This window comes from Empidonax traillii, unplaced genomic scaffold, assembly GCF_003031625.1.
Source record: "Empidonax traillii isolate 1590-97213 ecotype Southwest subspecies unplaced genomic scaffold, ASM303162v1 scaffold292:size1342341, whole genome shotgun sequence".
Classification (NCBI taxonomy): domain Eukaryota; kingdom Metazoa; phylum Chordata; class Aves; order Passeriformes; family Tyrannidae; genus Empidonax; species Empidonax traillii.
Window position 1 is genome coordinate 455,578 of NW_020955485.1, and position 25,005 is coordinate 480,582.

Consider the following 25,005-nt stretch of genomic DNA (forward strand, 5'->3'; position numbering starts at 1 on the left):
GCTCAGCGCTCCGGGCGGAAACGCGGGGCGGCAATGGCGGCGGGGCGGGGGGCGGCGGCGCTGCGGCGGGCATGGCAGGAGCGGCGGGCGGCGCTGCTGGAGCCCCGCTACACTCCGCTGGTGGCCGCCTGCCTGTGCCTGGCCGAGGGCGGCGTCAACCTCTGGGTCATCCGCAGGGTGCCGTGTGAGTGCCGCGGCCCGGGCCGGCGCGGCGCTGGCCCCGCGGGGGGCGAGGGGTCCGGTCCGGGACAGTGCGGGGCGGTGCGGGGGCAGTGACAGTGACAGTGACAGCTCGGCCCCGGGGGGGCGGCGAGGAGGGGCTGGCCCTGAGGCGGGGATCCCGCGGGTTGGGGGACAGGGCCGCTCCGGCCCCGGCGGGGGACAAGCATCCTCCTGGCAGGGGGGCGTGTTGGGGGTCCTGGGTGGGAGGGGGGGGCGTGCAGAGGTGGACTGGGGGTCCTGGACGGGGATGGGGTGGCCAAAGGGGTGAGAAGGGGGCCTTGGATTGGGCCAGGGGTTTTGGAAGGGATGGGAGGGATGCAGGGGTGGGCTGGGGGTCCTGGAGGGGTCAGAGAGGGACACAGGGTTGGGATGGGGGTCCTGGATGAGCCCAGCAACGCACTCAGGGGTGGGCTGGGGGGCTCTGGGTAGGATGGCGGGGGGATGCAGGGTTGGGCTGGGGGTCCAGCAACACACACAGGGGTCATCCCCCTGGATGGGGCTGGGGCCAGGGGAGCAGAGCCAGGGCTGGCAGTATGGCAGGGAGGCACAGGGCCAGGTTGGTGGGTCTGGAGGTGGATAAGCCCCTACATGCCCCGCAGTGCTCCCCGGCCTCCCTTGCCCCACCTGACCCCCTCTCCGTCTCCACAGACACTGAGATCGACTGGAAGGCCTACATGCAGGAGGTGGAGGGTTTCGCCAACGGGACCCTGGACTACACCCAGCTGAAGGGTGACACGGGGCCGCTGGTGTGAGTGACGAACACCCAGCTCCCTGGGACTGGTGGCTCCCAGAGGGGCCGCAGGGCCCGGCCCCTCACTCCCATCTTCCCACAGTTACCCCGCCGGCTTCGTTTACATCTTCCTCGGGCTTTACCATGCCACTGGCCGCGGCTCCGACATCCGCCTGGCGCAGTATCTCTTCGCTGCCCTCTACCTGCTCAACCTCCTCCTTGTCTTCCGCATCTACTGCCGAACCAACAAGGTACCCTGGGGCCAGGGCCCGTGCTGGCCATCTCAGGGCCTGCCCTGCACTGCTGAGTCCTCACTCCAGCAACACGGGCAGGGATCTCAGGTTTGGAGGGGATCACAGGCAGCAGGGGCTCAGTGACAGGCTGCTGACCCTTGTGTGTCTCTGCCTCCTGCCAGGTCCCCCCATACGTTTTCTTCTTCATGTGCTGTGCCTCATACCGCATCCACTCCATCTTTGTGCTGCGGCTCTTCAACGATCCCGTGGCCATGGCCATCCTCTTCCTCGCCATCAACCTCTTCCTGGAGGAGCGCTGGTCCTGGGGTTGCCTCCTCTTCAGGTAAGGGGCTGGGGACCTGAGCCAGCTGGGGCCTGGGGAGGAGGCTGTGCTGGGCTCAGGGGCTGCCCAGGCTCCTTTGTGGGGTCCAAAGTGGTAATGCAGCTTCCCACTCAGCCTGGCTGTGTCCGTGAAGATGAACATTCTGCTCTTCGCACCTGGACTCCTCTTCCTCCTCCTGCGCCGCTTCGGTCTCCTGGGCTGTATACCCAAGCTCTGCATCTGTGCCCTGCTCCAGGTGGGTCCCTGCTTGCAGTGGCTGCAGGAGCAAGGAATGGTGGGCTGCCTGGCTCTGTCACAGCGTCCTGCCAGGCTGGAGAGCCATGGGTGGGTACAGTGGCACCAGCAGCTGTGCTGCCCCCATGCAACAGGCTGGAGGTTGATAAATAATCTAATTCACGGGGCTTTCATCTTTGGATGAGTGTCCCTGTCGCCCCTCATAGCATTGAGGAGGAGACAGGGTGACAGAGGTGGCGTACGGCTGCTGCTATGGTGCTGGTATCTCCCTGGCAGGTGGTTCTAGGGCTGCCCTTCCTCCTGGTAAACCCTATAGGGTACCTGACTCGCTCCTTCGACCTGGGCCGCCAGTTCCAGTTCAAATGGACGGTGAACTGGCGCTTCCTCCCAGAAGAGGTTTTCCAGAATCGGGCTTTCCATGCTGCGCTGCTCCTGGCTCACCTGGCTGGCCTGGGGCTCTTCGCACTGCACCGGTGGCACAGGTGAGACCTGGGGTTCCCCTTGGGTGCTGGTCTCTGCCAGTCCCCATAGCACAGGATACAGATCCGTGACTCGCCTTCCCCCCTAGTGCTCCACTCCTGGAGTTGTGGGTGGGAGTGGGTGGGTGTTACTGTTTTGTTTTGGGGAGCATGCTGCCCAAACATCGTGGCTCGCAGGGGAGGGTTGAGGTGGAAGAGACTTTCAGCAGCTGAGACTGATGTTTGTGCTTCTCCCTCAGTTCCAAAGACAGCATCCTGACTTTGCTGAAGGATCCTGCCAAAAGGAAACCCCCATCCCCTTCCTTGACGGTCAACGATATCCTTTGGCAGGGTGGGCAGCAAGGGCAGGGAGAATGCAGGGAGGACCTCGGTCAAGCTCCAGGTCCTGCAGTGATGCCAGGATCAGCCTGTCCTGGGGGAAGGAGCTGTGCTGGATAGCTGGGCAGCTGTTGTGGGATCACACCTCCAGCCTCTGATGTTTGCCCCCTTAATGCCAGTGCACAGATTGTCTTCATCCTCTTCTCCTCCAACTTCCTGGGTGTCTGTTGCAGCCGCTCCCTGCACTACCAGTTTTACGTCTGGTATTTCCACACACTGCCCTACTTACTCTGGTGCACCTCAACCAGCAAGCTCGCCCACATGCCCAAGTATGTGCTGCCAGGGAGGGGAAGCACCCGGCTGCTGGGGGTCTGGGAGCAAGGGGGGCTCGTGTGTGTCTCCCATGCAGACCCCCAGCTTTATCCCCTGCAGGGTGCTGCTCCTTGGTGTGATCGAACTCTGCTGGAACACCTACCCCTCCACAGTCTGCAGCTCCCTCTCCCTCCACATCTGCCATGGACTCATCCTGCTCCAGCTCTGGTACGGAACGGCCCCCACGCCGGTGTCACACACCCCCACACCGAGCAGGAAACGCACAGCCACGTCCAAGAAAGCCCAGTGAGAGTGTGGAAGGCCAGACGGTGGGAAGTGGCCTCTGGGACTGCCACTTCTGCCTGCTCTTTCCCCACCTGGCTCTCAGGCTGCCCACAGCCATCCCAGGAGAGCCATAAGCCCTGGAACTGTGCAAAGGGGGGTGGTGTGGGGACCCCCAAAAGGCAGGACTTCCGCAATAAAGGGGGCTTTTATGTGCCCTTCCCCAACGTCCTTGTGCTGTGATGGTGTCAGAACAGCTGTCCTTGGACCTGACGCACCTGGGGGAAGGCAGAACAGCTGCTGGTGCCACAGGCACTCCCTTCCTAGCCCAGGGAGAGGGGTGCCCAAGGCAGGCGAGCAGCCTCTGGGATGGGGTTAAAACAGAGGATCTGCAAAACAGCTTTGCCTCAAGGTTTGAATTGCCTTGATGGAGCCCAGGGATCCCTCCAGGACAACTTTTCCTGTTTCCCCATCTACTCCCTTCCACGGTAGATGACTGGGAAGGCAGTGATCCCCTCCCAGGATTCTAGTGAGCCCTGGTGTGGCCTGAATGGAGCTGACGGCTTGCTGCCCATAAGAGAGACGCCAGTACAGATGGCTCGGAGCCAGGTGTTTTTATTGGCCCCGCGGGTGGCTGTCAGACGTTGTTGGGGTTGTAGCACAGCATGTTCAGCTTGATGTTCTCATCCCAGTGACGCAGCAGCAGGAACAAGTGCCTGGCTGCCCCTTTGAGGCAGCCCACGTCCACCCCCTCGGGCAGCTGCTGCGCCTGCAGCCACGCATCTGCCTTGGCCGCCACCAGCTCCCACTCCTCAAAGAATCCAGCACAGCGATGTTCCAGCCACGCCAAGGCCACCGCTGTGGCCCAGCTGGCACTCTCCAGGTCCTCCGGTGCCATGTCCTGACAGCTCACACCAGCCTCGGAGGGGGCAGCTGAGTGGGGGCAGGTGTCGGACTCAGAGCCGTGCCCGCTGTCCGCCTGCGCCCATACGGCTGCGCTGGGCACCTCGGAGCAAGTGCTCCGGGATGGGGGCGAGCTGGGCTGCGGGTCTGTGGTGGGCTCCTCGCCCTCCTCGCCAACGGACCCTGCCCTGGGGCTGCTCCTGGCCCCTGGGGACACAGGGCTGAGGCTGGCACGGTGGGAGGCGTAGGGGGAGGCCCGGCGCAGGCGGTCCAGAGGGATCTGCACCACTTCGGAGAAGCTCTCGGTGAGCTGGAACGGCCCCATGGCTTGTTGCAGCTGCACCTGCAAAGGGGAGGCATGGCTGCAGGAGTGTCCCTGGGGCACAGGGACGATCTAGTGGCCCCTAAAACGCCAGCCAAGATCCTCAGAGACATTCAAGGATGCAGCAGGGCTGAGCAGGCACCTACCAGGATTGCATCTTCTGCTGTTGGTGCTGCTGGGCATGACCTGGGCAGCTTGGCTGGCACCCAGCAGGGAAGGTCCCCCTGGTGGGATGGGGATAGGGACTGGGATGGGGTCCTTACCAGTGGGAGGTAGTCATGGATCGCATGGTTGCTGGAGCGCTCGCTTTCTGGGCTGAGGCACTGTGGGCGCAGCGCCAGGCTGGGACCCCTGCGCCTGCTCAGGCTAAACCTGTGGGGCAACAGGCAAGGTAACAGGGTGGGGGGAAGTTCCCAAAGGGCAGCTGGACCCCAGCCTGCTGCAGGGAAGGGGCTGGAGCCCCAAATCCCCCACTTATGCTGCAGGAGCTGGCAGAGGACATTTGACCAGCAGCACCCAAAAAGTGGCATTGTTCCCCTCTCCCCACAACATGCCATTTTTTGGTCCCTTGCATCCTCCCATCCCATAGTGTCACCTGGAGCCAGCGATGCTCTCTGTGGATTTCTGGGAGCCCATGGAGGTGGTGGAGGGGCTGGATGGAGGCCCTGCAAGGGGGAAGAGCTGAGCACAGCGGGAACATGATGCACACAGAGGTGCGTCCCACTCCCCGCCACCTGGGATGGCGGCTCAGCCTGTGTGCCCAGGGCAGGGAGGGCACAGTGGATGCTCCAGCTCTCAGCTGCCAGCAGCAGGGTGTCAGAGTGCCCCCTGTGTCCCCCCCTCATGCAGCCCTTGGTCCCCGCCAGCCTGGACACACCGTTTGAGCAGTTCTGCTTTTCCCAGCCGTAGGTGGGGGAGGAGATGCTGGCTGGAGTCCTGGGGGTCTCGTCTTGCTCTGCAAAAGAGCAAAGTCCTGAGGGGCCCTGGTCTCCAGGAAGCCTCATCACTGACAGCTGCTGCCTCTTTCCAGGCATCCACAACACTCCAGGCAGGACCAGCCCCATGCAACCACCAGCTGAGGCTCCCCAGGGACCACTGTGCTGGTCCCTCGGAGGCATAAGCTGAATAAAGGCCTGAGTTGGTACCTGCAGTGCCAGGGGCCTCATCCTGCTCTTCTGTATGCTGCTGCTGGCCCTGCCCGGCTGAGGAGCTGCGGTGGTGCCAGTTCCCTGCAGCAGCAGCTCGTGTCCGGCTGGCTGAGCCAACTGCAAGGGATGATGCCACCTCAGCCCTCTGTCCCCTCACTGCCCCCTCCCCATCCTACCAGACCCTTGTCCATACCTGTGCTCCACACCTCGGGGGCTGCAGGCAGGGCTGCCTGTGTGGCACCATCCACAGGCACCAGGCGGGTGTAGAGGGAAGGCACATTGCAGGCTTTGCTGGTTTGCACGGCTTTCAGGCGAAAGCGGCGGGCAAAACCTGGCGAGAGCAAGGTGTTTAGGGAGAGGGAAATGCCAGGGCCGCCCTGAGGGGGGATACGCACTGGCACCCACCCTGCTCCAGCTCAGCTTCCCGCTGTGCCGCGCTCTCATTGTCCCGGATGATGGAGCGTGCTGCCAAGCGGTGCAGTGGCTTGTCCCAGGCCTTGGCCCCCCTGCGCGGTGGGTCCTCCCTGCCCAACCCCTCTTGGGGCTGCAGCAGTGACTCCAGTGAGGCTGTCACTTCCCAGGACACAGGCTTGCCAGCTCGCAGTGCATGGATCACCACCTGGCAGCGCAGGGGCAGGCTGGCATCACCCAGGCTGGGCTGCCTCGGCTCAGGTGCTGGTGAGGTGCTGAAGAGGTAGGAGGGCTCCAGCAGCATGTCCCAGTCCAGGGGTGTGGGCGAGAGGAGGTTATCTGGGCAATGGCAAGGTTTGGGATCAGCAAGGCAGGGGCACCCGACTCTCTCCCCACTGCCCTTGTCCCCAGAGGCAGCACACACTTGACTCCACTGTGTTGGGCTGCATTTGCCGTGCTTGGGGTCCAAGCTCATCCAGCTGCCCCTCCAGGGACTGGTTCCTCTTCTGCGACACCTTCTCCAGGGCCCGGCACAGCCGGTGGGTGTCCAGCTCTCCGTGTGGTGTGGAAAAGCTGCGTCCAGCCAGGGCAGCACGTGCCAGCACCTTCTTCTGTCGTGCCAGCTCCTCTGAGCTCAGGGCCACCGTCACCTGTGGTGGGGACAAGGTTGCTGTCAAGCCCGGCAAAGGTGTTGGCACAGAGCCCAGATTGCACCGAGCCACGATGTGGCATCTGCACCCCTCTGGTCGCTGGCTGGAACCACTGGCTGTTGCCAACCCCACCACTCTGCAGGCTGGCACCAGCAGCCTCCCAGGATGCTCGCCTGGCTCCATACACGTGGGAAGCACCCAGACAGGAGTTTGCAAACATCCCTGGGGACTGACTCAGGCTGATGCTGGAGTTGCCAGGGATCTGTGTGTGTGCAGGAAGCGGGCTTAGCCAGGATGTTCAGGCTGGATGATGCTACAGTGGGATGCAGTGCCCAGAGCAGAGTGATGTCCCCACACTGAGATCCTTCCCCTAAAAGCCACGTCAGGGCAGCGGCACCCAAGCCACCTCTCACCCAGGCAGCAGGGAGCCTGGGAGGATCATTTACACTGCAAAGAAATCACTTACGCTTGACATTTCGACAGCAAAGGTCACCAGCTGTGCTGCTGTGCGATGAGAGCAGGTTACCTAACCCGTGCCACGGGAAGGAGCATGTCCTGGGGCTGGGGGACAGCTGGCCTCATCCGGCCTCGGGGCCGTCATCACCAGGGCAGCTGCCTCTCCCCATCCCAGTGACCCAGCTGGGTTTTAAGCCCAGGTATGAAGCAGCAGGGATGTGGCCCATCGCTAATGAAGCATCTGGCAGCATTTGCTGAGAGCTGAAGGAGCCAGGCAGGAGCTCAGCCAGACGGCCCCTCCTCTCAGATTTGTTACCTGATGCCGGCCCAGCTATTTTCACTTGGTTTCTGCAGCATCAAGGAGGTACTGAGCAGGCTCAGTGGTCTGTTAGACACCCAGCTGACAGCTGGCCAGGGACACTGGGGGACCAGCGGCTTGGTCCCCAGCTGTCCCACTCCAGCAGTGAAAACCACCCGAAGAACCTCCTCATGGCACCCATGGCTGATCTTTGCTTAAAATCAGGACTACAGCACTCCAGTTCCCAGCCCAGCAGCCATATGCCTGGGCAGAGCAGAGCAGCAAGACTCCAGCTAAGTCAGGAACAACCCCAAGCCCCTGCACTCCACTGGCATCCTTACCTTGGTGCCAGCTGGGGCGGAGGGCAGTGGGGCAGATTTGGTGGAGGATTCACAGAGGGACAGACTCTTCTGGCCCTGCTGGGAGGTGACATCGGCACCAGGGGCCAAGGAGCCTCCCTCAGGGGCTACATCCCGAGAGCCAGTGGACTCGCTGCTGGTGGAGCTGCGGGAGAGCAGCCCCCGGCTCTGGTCAGTGCTGACAGAACAGTGTGTCAAGACATACTGCTCCTGGATGTAGGAGGGCTGGTAAATCCGCTTCCAGATGTCTCCCCCTGATATGGGATCCATACCTGCCCAATGAACAGAGAACCTGTCAGCCCATAGCTCCTATACCTGCTCCCCACCCTGACCCTGGGCCCCACTCACTCCGCTCTGACACCTCCGTACTCCCAGCGAAAAGCTCTAGGGAGGCATCCCCAGATCCTGGGTTGCTCCGGCGTGGCTGGTGGCTCTCCCCAGGACTGGGCACCTCCTCCTGGGAGGGAAAGGCTGAGCCCCGGGAGCCCCGGCGAGCCCCTTCCCGGCCCTAAGGGAAAGAGGACACCACCATCAGCCCCCTGGTCTGGGTAGAAGCCAGCAGCACCGGGAGCGTGCCATGCTCCACGTGCCAGGGTGGTGCCAGTCGTACCGGGGGGTGCCTGTTGCCAAAGCGGGCGATGCTGTAGAGGACGCAGTAGCTGATGAGGCAGTCGCCGGGGTAGAGGGCCGGGAGCTCGGTGGGGGAGAGCAGAGCCTCCATGGTGTCGGGGACGTACCAGTCAATGGTGATGTCACTGACAGCCGGCTCGATCGCCTTCTTCAGGGACTTGATCAGCTGGAGTGGGGAGAGGACACAGTGTCAGACATGGCAGTGCCCCCAGAGCCCCCAGTTGCCCCTGCCTGGGTATTACCTTGGGCTGCAGCCTCTCGGCCGGGCTCAGGAACTCAGCACGGCCCCGGCTCACCCTGGCCATGCCCTTCAGCAGCCGCCGGCAAGCCCGCGGGCCCATGCCAAAGCTGAAGCACCTGCAAGAGAGATGGGTAATGGAAAGCCATGGCCGGGCTGGTGCCAGGGTCTGGCAAGCCCAGTGGTGAGCTCAGCAGCAGGGCTGGAATGTCTGGTAGCTGGAGTGCCGCCCTGGCTGCAGGCTGGGCTCTGCCACCCCAGGGAGAGCTGAGACAGTGGGTTGAGGGATGTGATGGGTGAAGGGCAGCCTCGGGGCTGGTGGAGGTGAGACTTTGGGCTGCACAAGGTGAAATAGGTGGGAACAGCACAGGGAATATGGAGAACACCGTGACCTGCCGCAGTGCCGGTGCCGTACCTGACAGTGCTGGCCTGCCTGCGCACCAGCCGGAGGATCTTGCCTGTATTGCCCACAGCTGTGCCAGTGAAGAGGAAGAGCTGGCGGGGGTATCCATGGTGGAGGGGCTGTGCCAATGCCCAGCCCAGGGCTGCCAGCAGGTTGGTGTTGCCAGGGTCTGCCCGCAGCCCACCGAGGTGCTCACAGGCACGGCGCAGGGTCTCCTGTCAGCACGGAGAGCCAGCCTCGCAGCAGCCCCACAGCTCAACAGCCCCAGCCCCAGGGAGCTGGGACAGGGACAGAGGGGGGCTGGTGGGGGGCTTTCCCTGCAGCACTCACGTTGCTGCAGAGGCGACTGGACGGGAAGAGCGGCTTGACATCAGCGCCAAAGCTGGCAATGTTGAGCAGCGTCCCTGATGGGAGGCTCTTCAGGGCCACCAGCAAAGCCTCCTGGGGTGACATTGGGGACCAGGGAGTGTTGCTAAGGATCAGCCACCCAGGGAGCATCCCTGGACCCGTCGCTGTGCCTCACCTTGACCTTTTCAAGGTCTGGGCTGCTTGTGGAGCTGCTGTGGTCGATGAGGAAGAGGATCTCACGGGTGACACTCTGCAGGTCCCCAGGGATGCCCTCCACTGCTGGGCAGAAGTTCAGCATCAGCACGGGGTTGGGGAAGATGTCTTTGTGGAAACGCCTCTGCACAAAAGCCACCTGCAAGCCAGGCAGGTCAGGAGCTTTCTCACACCACCTGGACCATGTCAGGGTCTTCCTCACCCATGTGCCAGCACCTCTCCCCCTTCCTCCTCCCTGGTGGGCCAGCATTGTCACCTGTCTCTCGCCACTGCTGTCCTTCCTGGCAATCCGCACATAATCCCGGCGGCTCCGGATGTGTGCCTCGTACTCGGGGTACGTCATGGTGCCATCTTCAATCACCAGGTGGGGTTGGTGGGGCTCTGAGGGGCACAGGAGAGTTTGGAGCCAGCCTGTGCCACAAGGGGCTGAGCAATACTCAGGATGGTTTTGGGGTGAGGCCCCAAACCCGCCAAGAGCACTGTCCCCTCTCACCACAAGGGTAGAGGATGATCTCCAGGTCACTGTCGTAGCGGTGGGGCTCAGCCAGGGTGACGCAGGTGGTGGTGGCAGAACTGGCCCAGGGGTCCGCATCAGCTCTCAGGGCATGGGATGGGCTCTCCAGCCCTGCGGAGAGAGCAGTGCAGCAGGGCAGCCCCTCACATACCCCCCCCTCAACCCCCTCACCCGCCACACTCCACAGCAATGCCTACTCCCTGCCAGATCTAATGGGATTAACTGGGCCAGCAGCCAGGAGCACATCCCCATCATCACCTCCTCACCCATCCTCTCCCCTATCCATCATGTCTCCTTGGGTCACAGGAGGCTGTTGACCTAAAGCTTCTCAAACACACAGGCAGGGTGACTTTGAGGGGTCCCTGCCCCAAGGGTGGGATGGGGAAAGGGCTTCTTCCCCTGTAGGGAGTGCAAGAGGGTGCCCAGGGACAGGGGCTCACATCCTCCTAGAAATATGGAGGAACCAGGGGACACGACACCACCATCAACTGATACCACCCAAGCCGCCCTCGCTACCTGCCAGCAAGCAGGGGCCCTTCACCAGCAGCTCAAAGGCAAACTCATAAGGAAAAGGGTTGCAGGGTCGTCCCCGAAAGACATCCATGCTCTCCACAGGTGCCATGGTGGGTGTCTGGCTCCGAGCACCTGGCCCCCCGAAACAGCTGGTGGGGCTGCAAGGGGAGAGCGGGTGATGGCTCCTGCCCTCTCTCCCCCCTTGCCCAGCATTTGCATCCCACCCCCCTCCTCCCAGGATGGTGGAGACTGAGGAAGCCATGAAAATCACCATAGGGCCAACCTGTCGTCACACAAGCTTGCCGGCTCGCTCTCGGGGTCAGAGGGGACGCGGGGCGTGAGCACAGGGGGCAGGAGGAGGCGCAGGGCCCCGTCTGGCAGCGTAGGCAGCTCCTGCGCCGTGCTCAGGGTGACAGCCAGGCTCTCCGACGGGCACAGCGTGCCCGTGACGATGACGAAGGTGGAGCGCTCTGCATCTTCATCCAGGACAATGTGGCCTGGGCAGGGGAGGGATGGGAGCGGGGTCAGCAAGGTGTATGGGGTTGTGGAGGAGGGCATTAATGGCCCTGACTGCTCTCAAAGATGGCAGCAGAGAACAGGCATGTGGGCCGTGCAAAAGATGGGCAGAGCTCTAGGAGAGGTGGAGGAAGGGGAAAGGAAGTGCTGAGATTTCCAGCCCCAGACATCCCCCAGAAGATGCTGGGGTGGCCTGGCAGGGTCTCTCAGCCCCTTATATCCCCCCACACTTCACCCCTGCCCATTCTGAGCCTCCCGGCCAGGAACAGTCAACAGCACCACCCAAACCACAGCACTCACCACTGGCACAGCGGCACGGCCGGCCGGGGCTGGGGCTGCACTGGAGGCAGCAGTCCTGTGCCCGGTGCCGGTTCTGGACCTGGAATGTCACCCGCCGGCTGCCCACTGCTGCCTCGAAGCCAGCCACCACCTCCGACTCCTCCAGGGGGTAGATGAAGATGCCTGCAGGCAGGAGAGAGCCCCGAGGCAGATCCCAGCATGGCCGAATCCGTGGCACTCAATAGCCCGTGGCAGCCCTGCTGAGAACCTCTGTGACTCGCGAGGTGATTTAGATGCATGAGAACAAGGCACCATGCAGGAAGGACCCAGAGCCTCACTAACCCAGAGGGAGGATGAAATCCTCCTCTTTCTCGGTGATGGGAATGTTTTTACTCAGTCTCACTCTCCTCCTGTCTGCAGTGAGTGGCAGTGCCCCCATCTCTGCTGGCCTCCACCTTTGCTCCCCAAACTGAGCAAGATTTGAGGGTTGGGACACAGGTGGGCTGGAGACAAGATGCTCTTCAGCACAGGGGCTTTTAGAAGGCCGTGCAGGCAGCCTGGGTCTCTGCCAGCCCTGATAGCCCCCTCTTACCTTCCACAGGCTCCTCGTGGGGGTTGGTGTACTTGAGGTGAGCAGTGATGCTCAAGGAGTATCCGTTGGCACAAGCCTTCACCGTGGAGCTCTTCAGGGGTAGAGCCTCCCAGGAGGAGAGGGCATAGAGGCCTGGCATGGTCTGTCAGCGTGCAGCTGTGAGCAGAGGGGAGGCAGGGACTGGGTGCTGAGGGACAGGGTCTGCTGCAAGGGGCTTCTGCATGCAAGCCATTTCCATCTGCCCAGTCTGCAGGGGGGAGCAGATCTCCAGCCCTCCCCCATCCCAAGATGCTGCTCTTCAGCATCCACTAAACACACACACCTGGTCCCAGGTCTCTGCTCAGACTAGAGCCACAGGAGCCCACAGAGAGGGCAACAAAACTCTTGTGGGCAGTGGTTACATGCAAGCCCCAAGCCCTGGCAGACAAGCAGGGACTCCTGGGTAATGGCCAGCCACACCCAGCCCATCTCTCAACCATACCAGAGCAGCTCCAGAGCCTCCCCAGGCCATCTCTTGCAGTGGCTGGGAGAGGAACGTCTGCTGCTCCCATCTCCATTCACCCCCAGAGGTTACCAGGGCAATTTGTTAAAAAAAAAAAAAGCCAACAGAAAAACCCCAACCAGAAACAGAAGGGCGAGAAGCCCATAATGTAACTAGGACAAAGACACGAGCAGTGTTTGCTGGGGGTTTAATAATTAACAACAAGGTCAGCGCTGCACTGAAGAACAGCACAGTGGGGAAGGCACTGCAGGGTGGAGCCCGGCAAGTGGACGATCCTCGCCTCTGGGAGAGTAATGCTTTGACCAGAAATGGATGTGTCTGGTGTCCCACCTTTTGGGAAGAAGAGAGGCAACTGGGGATGCCTTCCAGCTAGGGCACAACCCAGTCCACACCTTTCTTCCCCTTGGGGAAAATACCCAGGAGCAGCATCCCAAGTAATTGTCTGGAGCCAACGCAACTCTCTAATATCAGCCCACCCTGTGCAATCAAATATTTGTGTAAAATATTTGTGTCAGCCTTAACGCTGGCTGTGTGGATGTGTGGATGGTGTGCACAGAGTCTGTTCCAGACATGGGTCTGACCTCTGCTCTGTATCCCCTGCCTGCCCCAAGCACCTGTGACCCAAGAGCAGCAAGGTTCCCCACCAACACCATGTGCTGGTGCTCCAATGTGCAACATGCCTGGGGCAAGGACAAGGCCAGGTATGAGTAAGCCATCTGGTGCCCCCACTCCAGCGGCCTTCACCCTGCTACAGCTCATAAGAGGATTGGTAATGGGAGGCTTGTGGTGCCCTCGGCACGCGGTCACAGAGTGCCTCTCACAGAGCACCCTTGAAAGTGGAGCAGGGATACATCCTTGGAGGCAGCACCAGGACCAAGCCCACAGGCAGCACAAGGCAGGGAGACTCACAGAAGTGGCAGAAGTGCATTAGCAACATGGCTGCATCCCAGAAAAATCAGTCCATTATGCTGGAGGAGAGACATTTACCTGCTCAACAGGCACTGCAGGGTTATGCTGGCAGGTCCTGGCCACCCACCCACTCCCCACAATCGCCAATCCTTCAACCTGTGTGCAGGATGCTGCACGCACTACTGAGCCCCCCACAAAGTGCTCTCCCAGAACACAAGGTTGCACAGGGTCCCTGCACAGCCTGCTGTTCCCCCACGCTGGCTGTGCCACAACTGGGAACATCATCAGCTTGTTCCTGCCCTGACCTCAGCACCCAAACGGGCTCTGGAGACCAGGACTCCCCTGAGCCAGCCACATTGAGCCATTAAAGACATATTTCACCCCAAAGCTCTTCCATTTGTTCCCAAGGCACCCAGTTAGATGCTCAGCAACCTGCCCGCTATTTGCTGTGCCACCCATCAGCCAGGTCACTGCCAGCTTGTTTACCAGGGACTTACTGGAGAAGGTGTCCTGGCTGCTTTTTATCACTTCTCTTTACATTTACCCTCACAGAGTAAACAGGGCCCATCTGGCCCTGCCACGCTTTGTGCTGGCTGCTCTAAGCCCTGTGCTAATGAATAAAACCAGACCCGATGGTCCTCACCCCAATCTCTTCGTCCTCTTTCCCCGGGGCCACAAATTGTCCTCAGGTGCCAGCGTGGCATCACCAACAGGTCCCCAGCCCTCTTCCCTTCCCCAGCATGATTTCTAGTGCCTTCACAGCCTCTTCTTCTTCCTCCCTTCCCACCTACTTCCCACACGAGCTGGTTTAACCAGCAGCATTCCCAGTACAGAGGGGCCACAGGAGGCAGTGGGCAGCTCTCTGTGATGGCAGCTAAGTGTCATCTTTGAAGGCAAAGAGGTAACTCTTCCTTAGGTAAGAATAACTCAGGGTTTCTCTTCTTGCCAATGGGCAGGCTGAGTTTTCCAGTGAGGCTGCTGCACGGAGGCAGGCGCCTGAGTCCAGCTGACCTTCCTTAGCTGTCTGACGAGTTGTCAGAGTTTCACCTGCTGCAGCAACAGCCACCCGTGCCAGAGTTCAGGGTGGTCCCAGAGAGGGAAGGGGCCAGCGGCAGCACAGGTAAAACAAGCAGAAATTTCCACTGGTGACAGATGCACAGGCAGGTACAAGAGGAAGGATGGAAGGAGAGGAGACCAAGCTTCTGCAACAATGCCTGGAGTTGAGGAGGTGTTGCTGCCCCTCCTGCTTGCCCACATTACCCCTGCTTCCCTCACCTCTCCTCTCCATGGGACATCCCATGGGGCACAAAGACATAAGAGCAGGATCCATCCCAGCTCCTGGAGCATGGAGAAGGTTTTAGAGGCAGGAGGTGATGGTGCTGCTGCCCTGCGCCCATGGCACACGCCACTTTGCAGAGACCAAAGACGATTGAAGGGGAAAGGGATTCCCAGATGGGGCAAAGGGCTGTCCCCAGCCTGAGTCTCCAGCCTGTGGTACTGTCTGCTTTGTCTGCTGGGAAGTGGAAATGGAGAGCAGAGTCCGCTGCACACACGCATGCAAGCATGCACACACGCCCTGGCTCCGACACCACATCCGGGACCACCACCTCCAGGACCTGTGGTCTTGCCTCCCCAGAGCCACTAAAACCCCTGGAAAAACCCAGCCCCATGCCAGGGAACAGTAGTTACTTGCCCTCAACACATCCTAACACAGGCACCCCCCCACCCCAAAAAATGTCTAAGTCCCATGGATTTCCCCTGACATGGGCACATCCCAGTGGGGTAGCCCCACAGAAGGGTCCCAGTGCTCCTTCACCACGAGACAGCTGTGGTGTGGGCCAGGGACTGGTTGCAGATACCCTGGAGTATGTTCCCAGCAGTTACTGGAGCCAGCCCTGCCCAGTCCCTGCCGGATGGTGATTTCAGCACTTTCGTGGCCCTGCTACCTCATCTTCCACCTCTCACCCCTCGTGCTAGCCGGGGCTGCACTGGCAGTGGGTGTGCAACCGTGGGACACCAAGGAATTGCAGGACACCGGCAGGGTCCCAGGCCACCGTAGTCCCAGATTCCCCCCCGCCCTGGCCCTTACCTGGAGGAGGAGGAGAAGGAGGAGGATGACACAGGGGCTGCAGGCTTAGCTCAGAACCCACTGGGTCCCTGCCCTGTGCAGAGCCCTCTTCCCTGGGGATGGGTTTTGCTGCCCCTCTGGCTGGATGGCTGCGGTACCCGGGGGATGAGTGGTCCTTCCCCGCCTCTCCCTGCTGCAGGCTCCCTCTCTGGCACTGGCTCCTTCACCGCCCTCGCTCCATCCCTCACTCCCTGTGCCAGCAGCTGAGCTGCTCCAAGCCCAGCCTCATTAAAGAGACACACTCCCTGGTACCGCCGCCCGGGGGGGAGGAGGAGGGATGCTCTCATGGGGAATGCTGGGGGTCTTCGGGGACGGCCAACACCCCCAGAGAGTGACAGGAACCAGCAGAGTCAATGGCTGTGGGCTGCTCTGCACCCACAGAATATCACTTTCAAGAAAACTTGGGCACTGGTGAGACTCCAGGTGATGCTGCAGCACCCAAAACCACAGAGTCTGGCTAAGTGGGACATGTAACCGATCCCTGTGCCCCCACTCCCGCCCCCCCCCCCCCCCCCCCAACAAAGCACAGGGCAAAACAGTCCCCATCAGCCAGCTGAAATCTCCAGTACAAATGCCATGGGCCACAAGTGTCACAACCAGCTCTGTTAGGAAAGGTCTCAGCCACCCTGGAACCACCACAAAACAGCCAGATGCTGCACATCCACCCCAAACCCAGACGCCCTGGGGTCCTACTGGGCTGTACCCATGTACTGCAGTGAAATCTCAGCCCTGAGGAGCAAGAGAGAGGGGGAATTCAGGGACAGCCCAGCTTTTGGGTGACAAGTATGACAACCTCCCCCCGCCCGGGGAGTTGCAGACAGTCAGGAAGTCCCAGTGAAGTCAGGGCATGTATGCCGGCAGGGAGATCTTACAGCCTGAGATGCACTGGGAATCCCTCAGCCACCACTGACAGACCTGTGTTCCCAAGCGGGACCAGAGAAATCCACCTGATTTGGGACTAATCCCTGCCCTGCCTCTCCCAGGCAGCTCCCTGTGCTATAGATAGGACTGTGCTGCTGCAGCTCTTTTTATAGAGCACACAGAGAGGAGTCCCCCACCCCACCCTCAAGCACTGCAGAACCCACCATTGCAGCCATGACAAACCTGGAGCCAGTCCAGGCACAAACTGGGGCAGAAAGCTCCAGCAGCACCACAAGGGGAGCAGTCCCTAGTCCTCGGCAGGTATTTTTGTATCTCACCTATAAGTTGACCCATATGTCACTACAGCTTCAGCTTCTTGAGACGGGTTTCACAGGTGATGGCAGGAACAACGGAGGGAAATCTTGGTGGGAGGCATCCTTTGCTGCACGAGACACACTCCCCCTTCTTGACCCCTTACCCTGAGCTTCAATCAACAATTATCTGGCCAAGAGGCACTCTATGCTTCCCTAGGGTCCTTGCAAGAGCACTCTGAGCCATTCTCTCTCCCATGCGAGATGCCCTAAGGCATGCTGCTTCCCCTCTCTGTGCTGCAAAGGGAGAGAGGAGAGCTGAAGTGTGCAGCTGCTCCCCTTCCCTCTCATTTAGAAGAGAAGGATGCTAACCCATGTATTATCCCTCCCGTGACAGCTGCCAGCTCTGGGAGCTGCTGGAGGCCCCGCACGCACCACAGCACATCCTCACAGCCTGCGGCGTGCACGAGACTCCCGCTCCCATCGTCACGGCAAGTGCTGAGCTGCTCCAGACCCACAAAAAACCCTGCGAGCTTTGATTTTTCCCTGAGATATCATTTCTAGGCCAAGCTGAGGCAAAGAGAAGTGTCCAAATGCGAGTGCTGGGTTAGTGCCACCAGCCAGGGTGGTGGAGCTTGGCCAGCCCACGGCATCAGACGTTGGTCTCGGTGTGACAGCAGGTGAATAACAACAGCATGCACAGCACTGGGGACACAGCTGAATCTCCCCCAGTCCACTGGTGACCACAGCAGCCCCAGGGAGACATAGACAGGCTCCACCCCACTCTGTACAGTGTTCCCAGCAGTGTCAGGCATCAGGCATGTGTGTCCCTGCTCTGCACTGTCACAGCTTCCCTACAGTAGCTCATCACAGCCACAAATAGATCTGGAGAGCTCGGTGTTGCCTTTCGGCAGAGTGCTGAGCTAAGGCATGTACTAAACCCTGTAAACACAGGCCCAGCTTAGTCCGATGGCTCCATTCAGCATCCTCACACCCCAGTGACCCCACACAGCCCAGTGATCCCACACAGACCTCACCAGCAGCCACAGCACAGCCCAAGGGACCAGTCAGGGCCTGGGTATTTATCCCCAAATACCCTATACCTTGAACTGAATTATCACCCAGAGACAGGGCTGGCTGGAGGGGCACGAACCACAGAGCTCTTACAGACGCTCTCAGGTCCTGAGTCACTGATAGGTGTCACTGTGAGTTTAGTGTGGTTTAGTTATTCAGGAAATAACCCAAAACCCAAGGAGATGCCAGCTGGTGTCAGGCTGGCAGTGACTGTGCTCGACACAGCTGCAGCTTCTCAGACCCAACTTAGAGCTGCAAAGGGAGAGTGTTGGCTTGCAGGGAGAGGGACAGGGGTGTCCTGTTTGGCTGCTCCCTAATCATCAAGAACTAAAAAAGATCTTGAGGATGGGTAGCACAGAGGAGGAAGGGAATGCTAGTGATACTTCTGGTCAAAATCGGGTGAACCTTGGCTTAACCTGTGTAATACTGGTCTGCCCAGATGCAGGGAGTTACAGAGGGGCTGAAGGGGAAAAAAAGAAACAACACATCAGCAGAGAGAGAGAGGCTGGTGGAGACATCAGGGATCCTTGGGGAGAGGGGCTGGGAATGCTGCCAGCACTTCTCCCTGCCCAAACTAAACTGAAGTCTTCGCAGGATGCTGGCGCAGGCAGATGGGGCTGGAAGCCCCTGTGGGGCTGGCTCTGACCCAGATCCAGGACACGCATTGGTGTCTGCCGAGCTTCCTTTCCGCAGACGGAAATAGCGGGGGCTCACGGCTCCGTGGGGGGCACGTGGAGGGTCGCGCAGCAGCCACCCCGCCGGGGATCACTCTGTGGCGCCAGGCTCGCTGCCGAAAGCGAAACTCCCCGGATTTGAGGAAAGCGACACCCCGGATTTGAGGAAAGAGAAACTCCCCGTGCCGCTGAAGCCCTGCCTCTCTGCTTCCTCCACAGCGTTCGAACCCTCCGCGGGGCTCCCAGCAGAGCTGTGCGGTCCCTGCGCGGTGACCCTCCTCACACGGCAGCACAGCCGGGCAGCGGGTGCCCGACGGTGGGTATTGCTGCCCCAGCTTCTCGCTGCCATCCTTCCCCCGAGGGTCTGCTCGTGGTGGGACGTGGAGGTTCAGATCAGCTTGGACCATCGGGGCTCGGCGGGGTCCCATCAGGTCAGCCTGTCCCTCCGCAGTGGAGCCCGAGAGGCTCGGACTGCTCCCCACGGGCGTGGATGGGATACACGGGGGGCAGGCTCGGTTTCCCCCTGGTCACGAGTGGGGGCTGTGGGGGCTTGTCCCTAGCCCGGAGTAAAGTGTTGTTTGGGGAGCCCGGGGGCGGTGGGGGATGATGCGGGGGAAGGCAGGGGGGTGTCGGGCCGGGAGCAGAGCGGGCAGGTCCGGGCATGATCCCGCGGCGGCGATGGCCGTGCGACTGCTTCCCTCTAGCGGGCACCGGGGGCTCGGCTCAGCACCGCACCCCCCTCCCGCACGCCTCGGGCCGCCCCCGCAGCACGTGGTGCGAGCGGGACGCGCTTCCGGAGCGGCGGCGGAGCGGTGAGAGAGGCGGCATCGGGTGGGAAGGCTGGGGGAGCTTCGTGCCCCCGTCTCAGAGCGCGCGTGGGGTCCCCGGGACGGAGCCGGGCAGGCCCCCCGCGCGTGTCCGGCATCCCCGCTGGCCGAGCGGATGGGCCCGCGGGGATCCCGCCCGGTCCCCGGGCAACCGCGGCGTCCCCACGGAGATGGCCCTGGGGGGTCCCGCTGTCCCCCCTCCCTGTCCTTGGGGTTGCCCGGGCTGGGATGCGGGGAAGGGGGCTGAGGACAAGCAGCCCAGCGGGGACAGCCGCCATTCCACAGTGGTACACCGGAGAAGGGGGTGAGTACAGCAGCTCTGGCAGGGACACAGCGCCCTGGGGCAGGCGCAGGGAGGGGCAAGGAAAAGGAAATGAGTGTTCTGGGGATTTGCATTAAACTTTATTCCATGCCCACAGCATAAGACTCTCTGACTCATAGCAATGGGAAGACCCAGGAAGGAGTCCGCTGGCACATCATCCCCTCGGGTGGCCACAACTGCCTCCAAAACTGCCCCTGCCACGCCACCACCTTCCGCTTCGGCCACCCGGGCCAAGACCACGACTGCAGGCAGCCGATCCCAAAGTGCTCCAGCTGCCAAGGCTACTACCCCCAGTCAGGGGCAGGGAAGAAAGGCAGATTCTGCTCAGACAAGACCCACAGCATCCTTTAGGGCCCGAGGAGATGCGGGGGACCAGAGCAGAGCACCTCCCAGGAGTTCCTCTACAACCCAGAGGAAGCTGTCTGATGTCAAAGCAGCCGCTGGTCCAGCCAGACCTGCCCCGTGTCCGCAGAAGAAGCAGCCTGGGACTGACCCGAGCAAAGCCTTGAGCCGGTTCCTGCCCCCTGTGGAGAGCCAGGACATCCCACGGGTGGAGAAGGAGACACGGGGCCAATGGAGCAACCCCAAGTGGTACGAGTGGCGGGAGAACCGCATCACGGCCTCCGTGGCCTCCAGAATTGCCAACAGCAAGTTTGCCAATGGCAAGACAGATGAGGTGCCCCAGTCCTACCTGAAAGCTGTGGTAAACCCCGGCCCTGGGGTGCAGACCCCGGCCATGTCCTGGGGGATTCGCAATGAGAAGGCGGCCGTGCAGGCCTACGAGCAGAAGTCGAGGGCGGTGGGCAAGCCGGTGAAGGTGGAGGACTGTGGCCTCTTCATTCACCCAGACAAGAAGTGGCTTGCTGCCAGCCCAGATGGAGTCATCAAGGAAGAGACTACAGGGAAGGACCTGGGGCTGCTGGAGGTTAAGTGTCCCTACAAGCACAGAAACAGGACGGTGCGCGAGGCCTGCAGGGACAAGGACTTCTGCCTGGAGATGGACGGGGACTCCTACGCTCTGAAGAAGAATCATCCCTACTTCACCCAGGTCCAGTGCCAGTTGGCGGCAGCCGGCTTCCAGCAGGCTGACTTTGTGGTGCACACCAACAAGGAGACGGCCGTAGTCCCCGTGCAGTTTGATGCTGAGTTCTGGAGGAAGACGGAGCCCAAGCTGGAGAAGTTTTACTCGGAGGCAGTGGTTCCCCACCTGGAGCAGAAGGCAGGTGGCTCTGTCTGGGCCAAGGAGGAGTAGACCCCCCCTACCTACCTCACCTAGATGCTTGCTTGGCTGCATAAACCCAGCTTTGACCCCTAGCATAGAAATTACATCCTTGTTAGCTGCTGTTCCTGGACCATTCGTAGCCTCAGGACTGAAATGTTGTACCAGCAGGACCCTGCTTGGCAGAGGTTCCCACTAACAGTGCCTTCTTCCTGCCCCAGGCAGATCAGTGCTTGTCCCCCAGAGCCTTCTTGCCCTGTCTCCCTCACTGCATCCCCCATTTAACCTAACAGCACACCTGATGGAAGCTGGCACACCTCTGGATCTTCAGGGAAAGCCAGTGATGTGTCTGAATTTGAATTAGCCTGAAATAGACTTATTTTGTGGAGAAAACTGGAACCATTAGCACCTCAATTGCTGTCAGGACTAAATCGTAACCACACTCCAGAGTGGAGACAGAGGCAAGGTTTGTCAGCGCCCAAGAGCAAAAGTCATCGAAACAGTGATGTGCCTTGAGCGTCAGAGCAACAGCATGTGTACACCTTCCCTCCCTGAGCCATCAAGGTTCCCATTGAAGAAGGTTATCCCCCCAAGCCGTGCACCTCCTGAGGACCTTTCTGTGGAGCCATCCCTGTGAACCTATGCAGCAGTGTGGGGAGGGGGTTATCACTCTACTAAATAAAAGATGCACTGGACTGGTCATTCTCTGTGATTTTTGCAGCTTGGAATTTCCCTGGAGGGGTAGTGGGGCTGAGTGGGAGCCCCACATCAGGTCCCCTCCCAGCCACAGCAGAAGGGAAGAAGGGGAGCACTCGGGTGCTGGAGGGACATGAGAACCAAGGTCATCAAACTATGCCAAGGCCACCAGTGTTATGGCAAAAGTATTTATTATATACATAAGACTCCAGTCACACTCCACAGGGCAAGGACCAGAATTTGCTATAATACAAAGTAACTATAATACAAAGTAACTATAATACAAAGTAACTATAAAAACATAAAGCACTTTTGGGGCCCAGGCTTTCCACAGGAGGAGAGAGGCACAGGGACTAGCCTGGGGGCTGCTGTGTGACAGGGGGCTGTCCCACACCCTCCTCCCAGCTGTGGTCCCACAATAACCAGATGTGCAAGTAGGAAAGAACCCAGTGAAGAATTATAGTCATGGGGACTGGCAGGTGGGGGCTGAGCTCAGTGTCACCAGGACAGGAGTGGGGTCTGCATCCCCCAGGGAAAGTGCAGAAGGCACATGGGCAGGGCTCTTTGGAGGGGCTGTGAGGAGGAGGTGGGATCCAACAGCTAGTGCATGTGGGGCCCCAGGAGATCACAAACACTAACACACCACCCACAGGGATTGTGGCTGGACCACCCTCCTCTCCCCCACACACCTCTGGGATAACCGAACTCCGTGGCCGATGTGATCCTCAGGGAGGACATGCGTGGCAGCTTTCAAGAGTCAGAAGTGTGAGGGGGACAGTCCGGCCCTGTGTCCCAGCCCCTCCCCTGCCAGTGCATTGATTGTCTTCAGGTTAAAAAGGGGCCCCCAGCCTTCCTGCTCTGCAGGAGCTTCAGTCAACGAGGCGCTTGCGGGGCACTGTCCGAGCTCGGTTCGAGCGGCGAATCTCCTGCTTGGCATCCCGGCATCGCTGGCAGATGAAAATGTCAGGCACGTTGGATTTGCGGATCTTGGCACAAGAGAGATGGATCCAGGTAGCGCATTCATTACATTCGATCATGGGCCTCCCTGCAAAGGGCTTCATGCAGAAGCAAGTGATCAGATCCCAGGCATCGTCATCTGGTCAGGGAGAGAGACACTGGTCAGAAACCACACTACCATCTGCAGGTCTGGCTGCGGCCAGACCAGCCAGCTCCTCTAGTGTTAAATGGGACAGCCCACCACTCACCTTCTGCTTTGGTGCTAGGAACTTCTTCAAATTCGACTGCTAAAGTTGCAAAAGGGGGAAAAAAAAGAGGAAAAAAAGGAAGACCAGGTGAGCAAGGCAACCCTACACCCCATTTCAGACCCACTTCAGGTCTGCACCACCCACTCTGCATAATAGAGCTGCCAAGGGGCAGGTCACCTCCCTGCCCTCTGCTTTTCAGTCCCCCCCACCCCAGTCCCAAAGGTACTCCCTTTGCTGGGAGAGGCTTGGGCCATTGACAAGCCCTCCCTGTGGCCAGCATGAGTGGCTCCAGCTGAGGGAGGGACAATGTTTGGCACTGGCTGCAGCACAACAGGACCCTCTGCACTCCCTCTGACACTCACCACTGAGCTGGGAGGTCCCTCTGCTTGTGTCTTCTCCTTTGCTTTGGTCCAAGGTATTACAGGAACTGGGGCTTTTCCTCCCTCCAGAGAAGGGGTCGTGCTGCTTTAGATGAGGATCCTCTCCTGCTGGCTTCTCGGTCCCCTGTGCTCCGTATATCCAGCTTTTCTCCTCCTTTATCGGCTCCTCCAGAAGGGAGGTGGGCTGAGGGTCCCCAGACAAGTTGGGGGAAGGCTCCAATAACTCCTCTTTCACAGGAGACAGCTGTCCTGCCAGCGCAGCCAGCTGTTTCACCCCATCCTGCTCTGCCCCAAAGTCCTTCCAAGCACTCAATGACACCCTCTTCTTCACCTCCTGCTCCAGAATGCGTTTCTTTGCTGGTGGTTTCTTCCGTTTGATTTGCTGGGGCCGGACGTTGTAGAAGCCAGTGGAAAAGACAGGGCTGCTCATAAGCAGGCCATTGTCCACAACTCCCCTGGCCACAGCATTCCTGCTCTTCCTATTGTCCATTGGGATGTGGCAGTCAGAAGAGTGAGATGAGGTCGAGCTATCACTGTCCTGAGTGCTCCCCGTGCTATTCTGGGGACTCATGCTGCCTCCGTGAGTCCAGGGCACATACTGCAAGAGGGGAAGATGCAGGGATTATCATGGGGGACTGCAGCACAGACACTGAGGGTACAGAGAGGGAGGCTGAGGCTGGAGGATTACTCTCCAGATGTGTCTATCCAAACTTCAAGGCCAGGTTGGATGGGTCCCTAGGCAACATGATTTAGTGGGTGGGACCCCTGCCCGTGGTGAGAGGTTGGAACTAGATGATCTCTACAGTCCCTTCCAACCCAAACCACTCTACGATTCTTTACGATTAGGAGCCGGGTCTCCACATGGCATGGAATTCAGGAGAACCAGCATCTTTGTAGAGGAGCACCCTGCAAGCCCACTTACCTCTTCAGGGTAGGGGATGTAGCCTGCATAAGCCAGAACAAAGGTGCAGAACTGGTTGAAATCCTCCACAGTTCTCCGCCGTTTCTGAAGTGCCTGCAACAAACACCACAAGTGGATTAAACTCCCGGGATATCCCAACCTGAGCTGATACCGCAGCCGGCACCAGCAGCAGCCATGGAGTGCCCGGCAGTTTTACAAGCACAGAATATCGAGGTTACTCAAATATCCATCTTTCCTGTAACCCATCCTCACATCATCTGCCGAGGCAGACGCAGCCCTTCCCTTTAAACCCAGATCGCGAAGGGGGGCGGGGGGATGGACACACACGACGACACCGTGACGACATGCCGGGACACCCAGAGCCCGGCAGCCGCCGGCGGAGCCTGACTCAGAGCCTGGGGGCCCCGGTGCCAGGTTGTCCACCACCCGCGGGCGGTGACTCCAGGCCGGGGGACTCTCCCGGGGCAGAGGCCGGTGCTCTCGGGGCTCGGTCCCGCGGGGGGAGCGGCGGGAGGGGCGGGCGCCGGCGGCAGCACCGGCGCCCCCCGGGACAAGCACGCACCCCGGAGGCCCCGGGGGGACCCGGGACCGGTCCGCGGGGCTCGGCCCGCGGCGGCGGCCGGCGATGGGAGGGGGTGTCGGGGGCGGCCCCCCCGCGCCGCCCGTCCCCGCGCCGGGCACCTGATGGCTCCCAAGATGGCGCCGCGCTGCCGGTCCTGCCCCGGCCGACCGGCCCGGGGGGGACCCCGCCCCCCGCAGGGACCCCCTGAGCCCGCGGCACCCGCGCCGACACGGGATCCCCTCACCCCGCACCGGGGCGCAGCAACCCCGCTCCCCTTCACACACACACACACGCGCGCACCCCGGCACCCCCCAGCACACCCGGCCACACCGCCGCCCATCCACAGGGACCCCGAGTGCCGCCGCCGCGCCCCCCCCTCCCCGCCACCATCCCCCGCCCGTGCCCACAGCCGCCCCCCGAGGGCTCCTCTCCCACGCACAGCCCCCGCGGGCACACACACGGAGCCG

General features: G+C 60.7%; 4 protein-coding genes across 7 annotated transcripts; 2 read left to right on the plus strand and 2 right to left on the minus strand.

Moving 5' to 3' along the window:
* Positions 1-50: 50 nt before the first annotated feature.
* On the plus strand, positions 51-3,379 carry ALG3 (ALG3 alpha-1,3- mannosyltransferase). 2 transcript variants are annotated; one of them, XM_027890547.1, is made up of 9 exons: positions 51-184; positions 871-970; positions 1,056-1,203; positions 1,368-1,528; positions 1,643-1,763; positions 2,039-2,244; positions 2,481-2,557; positions 2,744-2,888; positions 2,992-3,379. In XM_027890547.1, the coding sequence occupies exons 2-9, from the start codon at positions 897-899 to the stop codon at positions 3,179-3,181; spliced, it is 1,122 nt and encodes a 373-aa protein (XP_027746348.1). In that variant the 5' UTR covers positions 51-184; positions 871-896; the 3' UTR covers positions 3,182-3,379. The 2 variants fall into 2 exon arrangements, with proteins under 2 accessions (XP_027746348.1, XP_027746346.1); XM_027890545.1 differs by lacking the exon at positions 51-184 and adding an exon at positions 677-794.
* A 365-nt stretch (positions 3,380-3,744) lies between these two features.
* Positions 3,745-15,475, minus strand: VWA5B2 (von Willebrand factor A domain containing 5B2). 2 transcript variants are annotated; one of them, XM_027890539.1, is made up of 22 exons: positions 15,447-15,475; positions 11,947-12,102; positions 11,376-11,537; positions 10,843-11,056; positions 10,563-10,717; positions 10,026-10,157; positions 9,789-9,913; positions 9,495-9,671; positions 9,302-9,412; positions 8,984-9,186; positions 8,573-8,687; positions 8,311-8,496; positions 8,049-8,208; positions 7,683-7,972; positions 6,362-6,587; positions 5,932-6,276; positions 5,720-5,857; positions 5,524-5,643; positions 5,256-5,333; positions 4,974-5,043; positions 4,642-4,750; positions 3,745-4,399 (listed from the first exon to the last, which is right to left on the minus strand). In XM_027890539.1, exons 2-22 carry the CDS (start codon positions 12,083-12,085, stop codon positions 3,791-3,793), a joined length of 3,864 nt encoding a protein of 1,287 aa, XP_027746340.1. In that variant the 5' UTR covers positions 12,086-12,102; positions 15,447-15,475; the 3' UTR covers positions 3,745-3,790. The 2 variants fall into 2 exon arrangements, with proteins under 2 accessions (XP_027746340.1, XP_027746341.1); XM_027890540.1 differs by lacking the exon at positions 15,447-15,475 and adding an exon at positions 12,865-13,001.
* A 2,998-nt stretch (positions 15,476-18,473) lies between these two features.
* LOC114060823 lies at positions 18,474-21,328 on the plus strand. Of its 2 annotated transcripts, none has more exons than XM_027890633.1 (2): positions 18,474-18,721; positions 19,652-21,328. In XM_027890633.1, the coding sequence occupies exon 2, from the start codon at positions 19,676-19,678 to the stop codon at positions 20,804-20,806; it is 1,131 nt and encodes a 376-aa protein (XP_027746434.1). In that variant the 5' UTR covers positions 18,474-18,721; positions 19,652-19,675; the 3' UTR covers positions 20,807-21,328. The 2 variants fall into 2 exon arrangements, with proteins under 2 accessions (XP_027746434.1, XP_027746435.1); XM_027890634.1 differs by lacking the exon at positions 18,474-18,721 and adding an exon at positions 19,189-19,236.
* A 313-nt stretch (positions 21,329-21,641) lies between these two features.
* Positions 21,642-24,147, minus strand: LOC114060788 (PHD finger protein 13-like; the record flags this gene model as incomplete). Its single annotated transcript, XM_027890588.1, has 4 exons — positions 21,642-22,565; positions 22,675-22,713; positions 23,037-23,652; positions 23,977-24,147. Coding segments are annotated over 4 exons (1,053 nt in total), but the record flags the coding sequence as incomplete, so codon positions are not given.
* Positions 24,148-25,005: the final 858 nt, after the last annotated feature.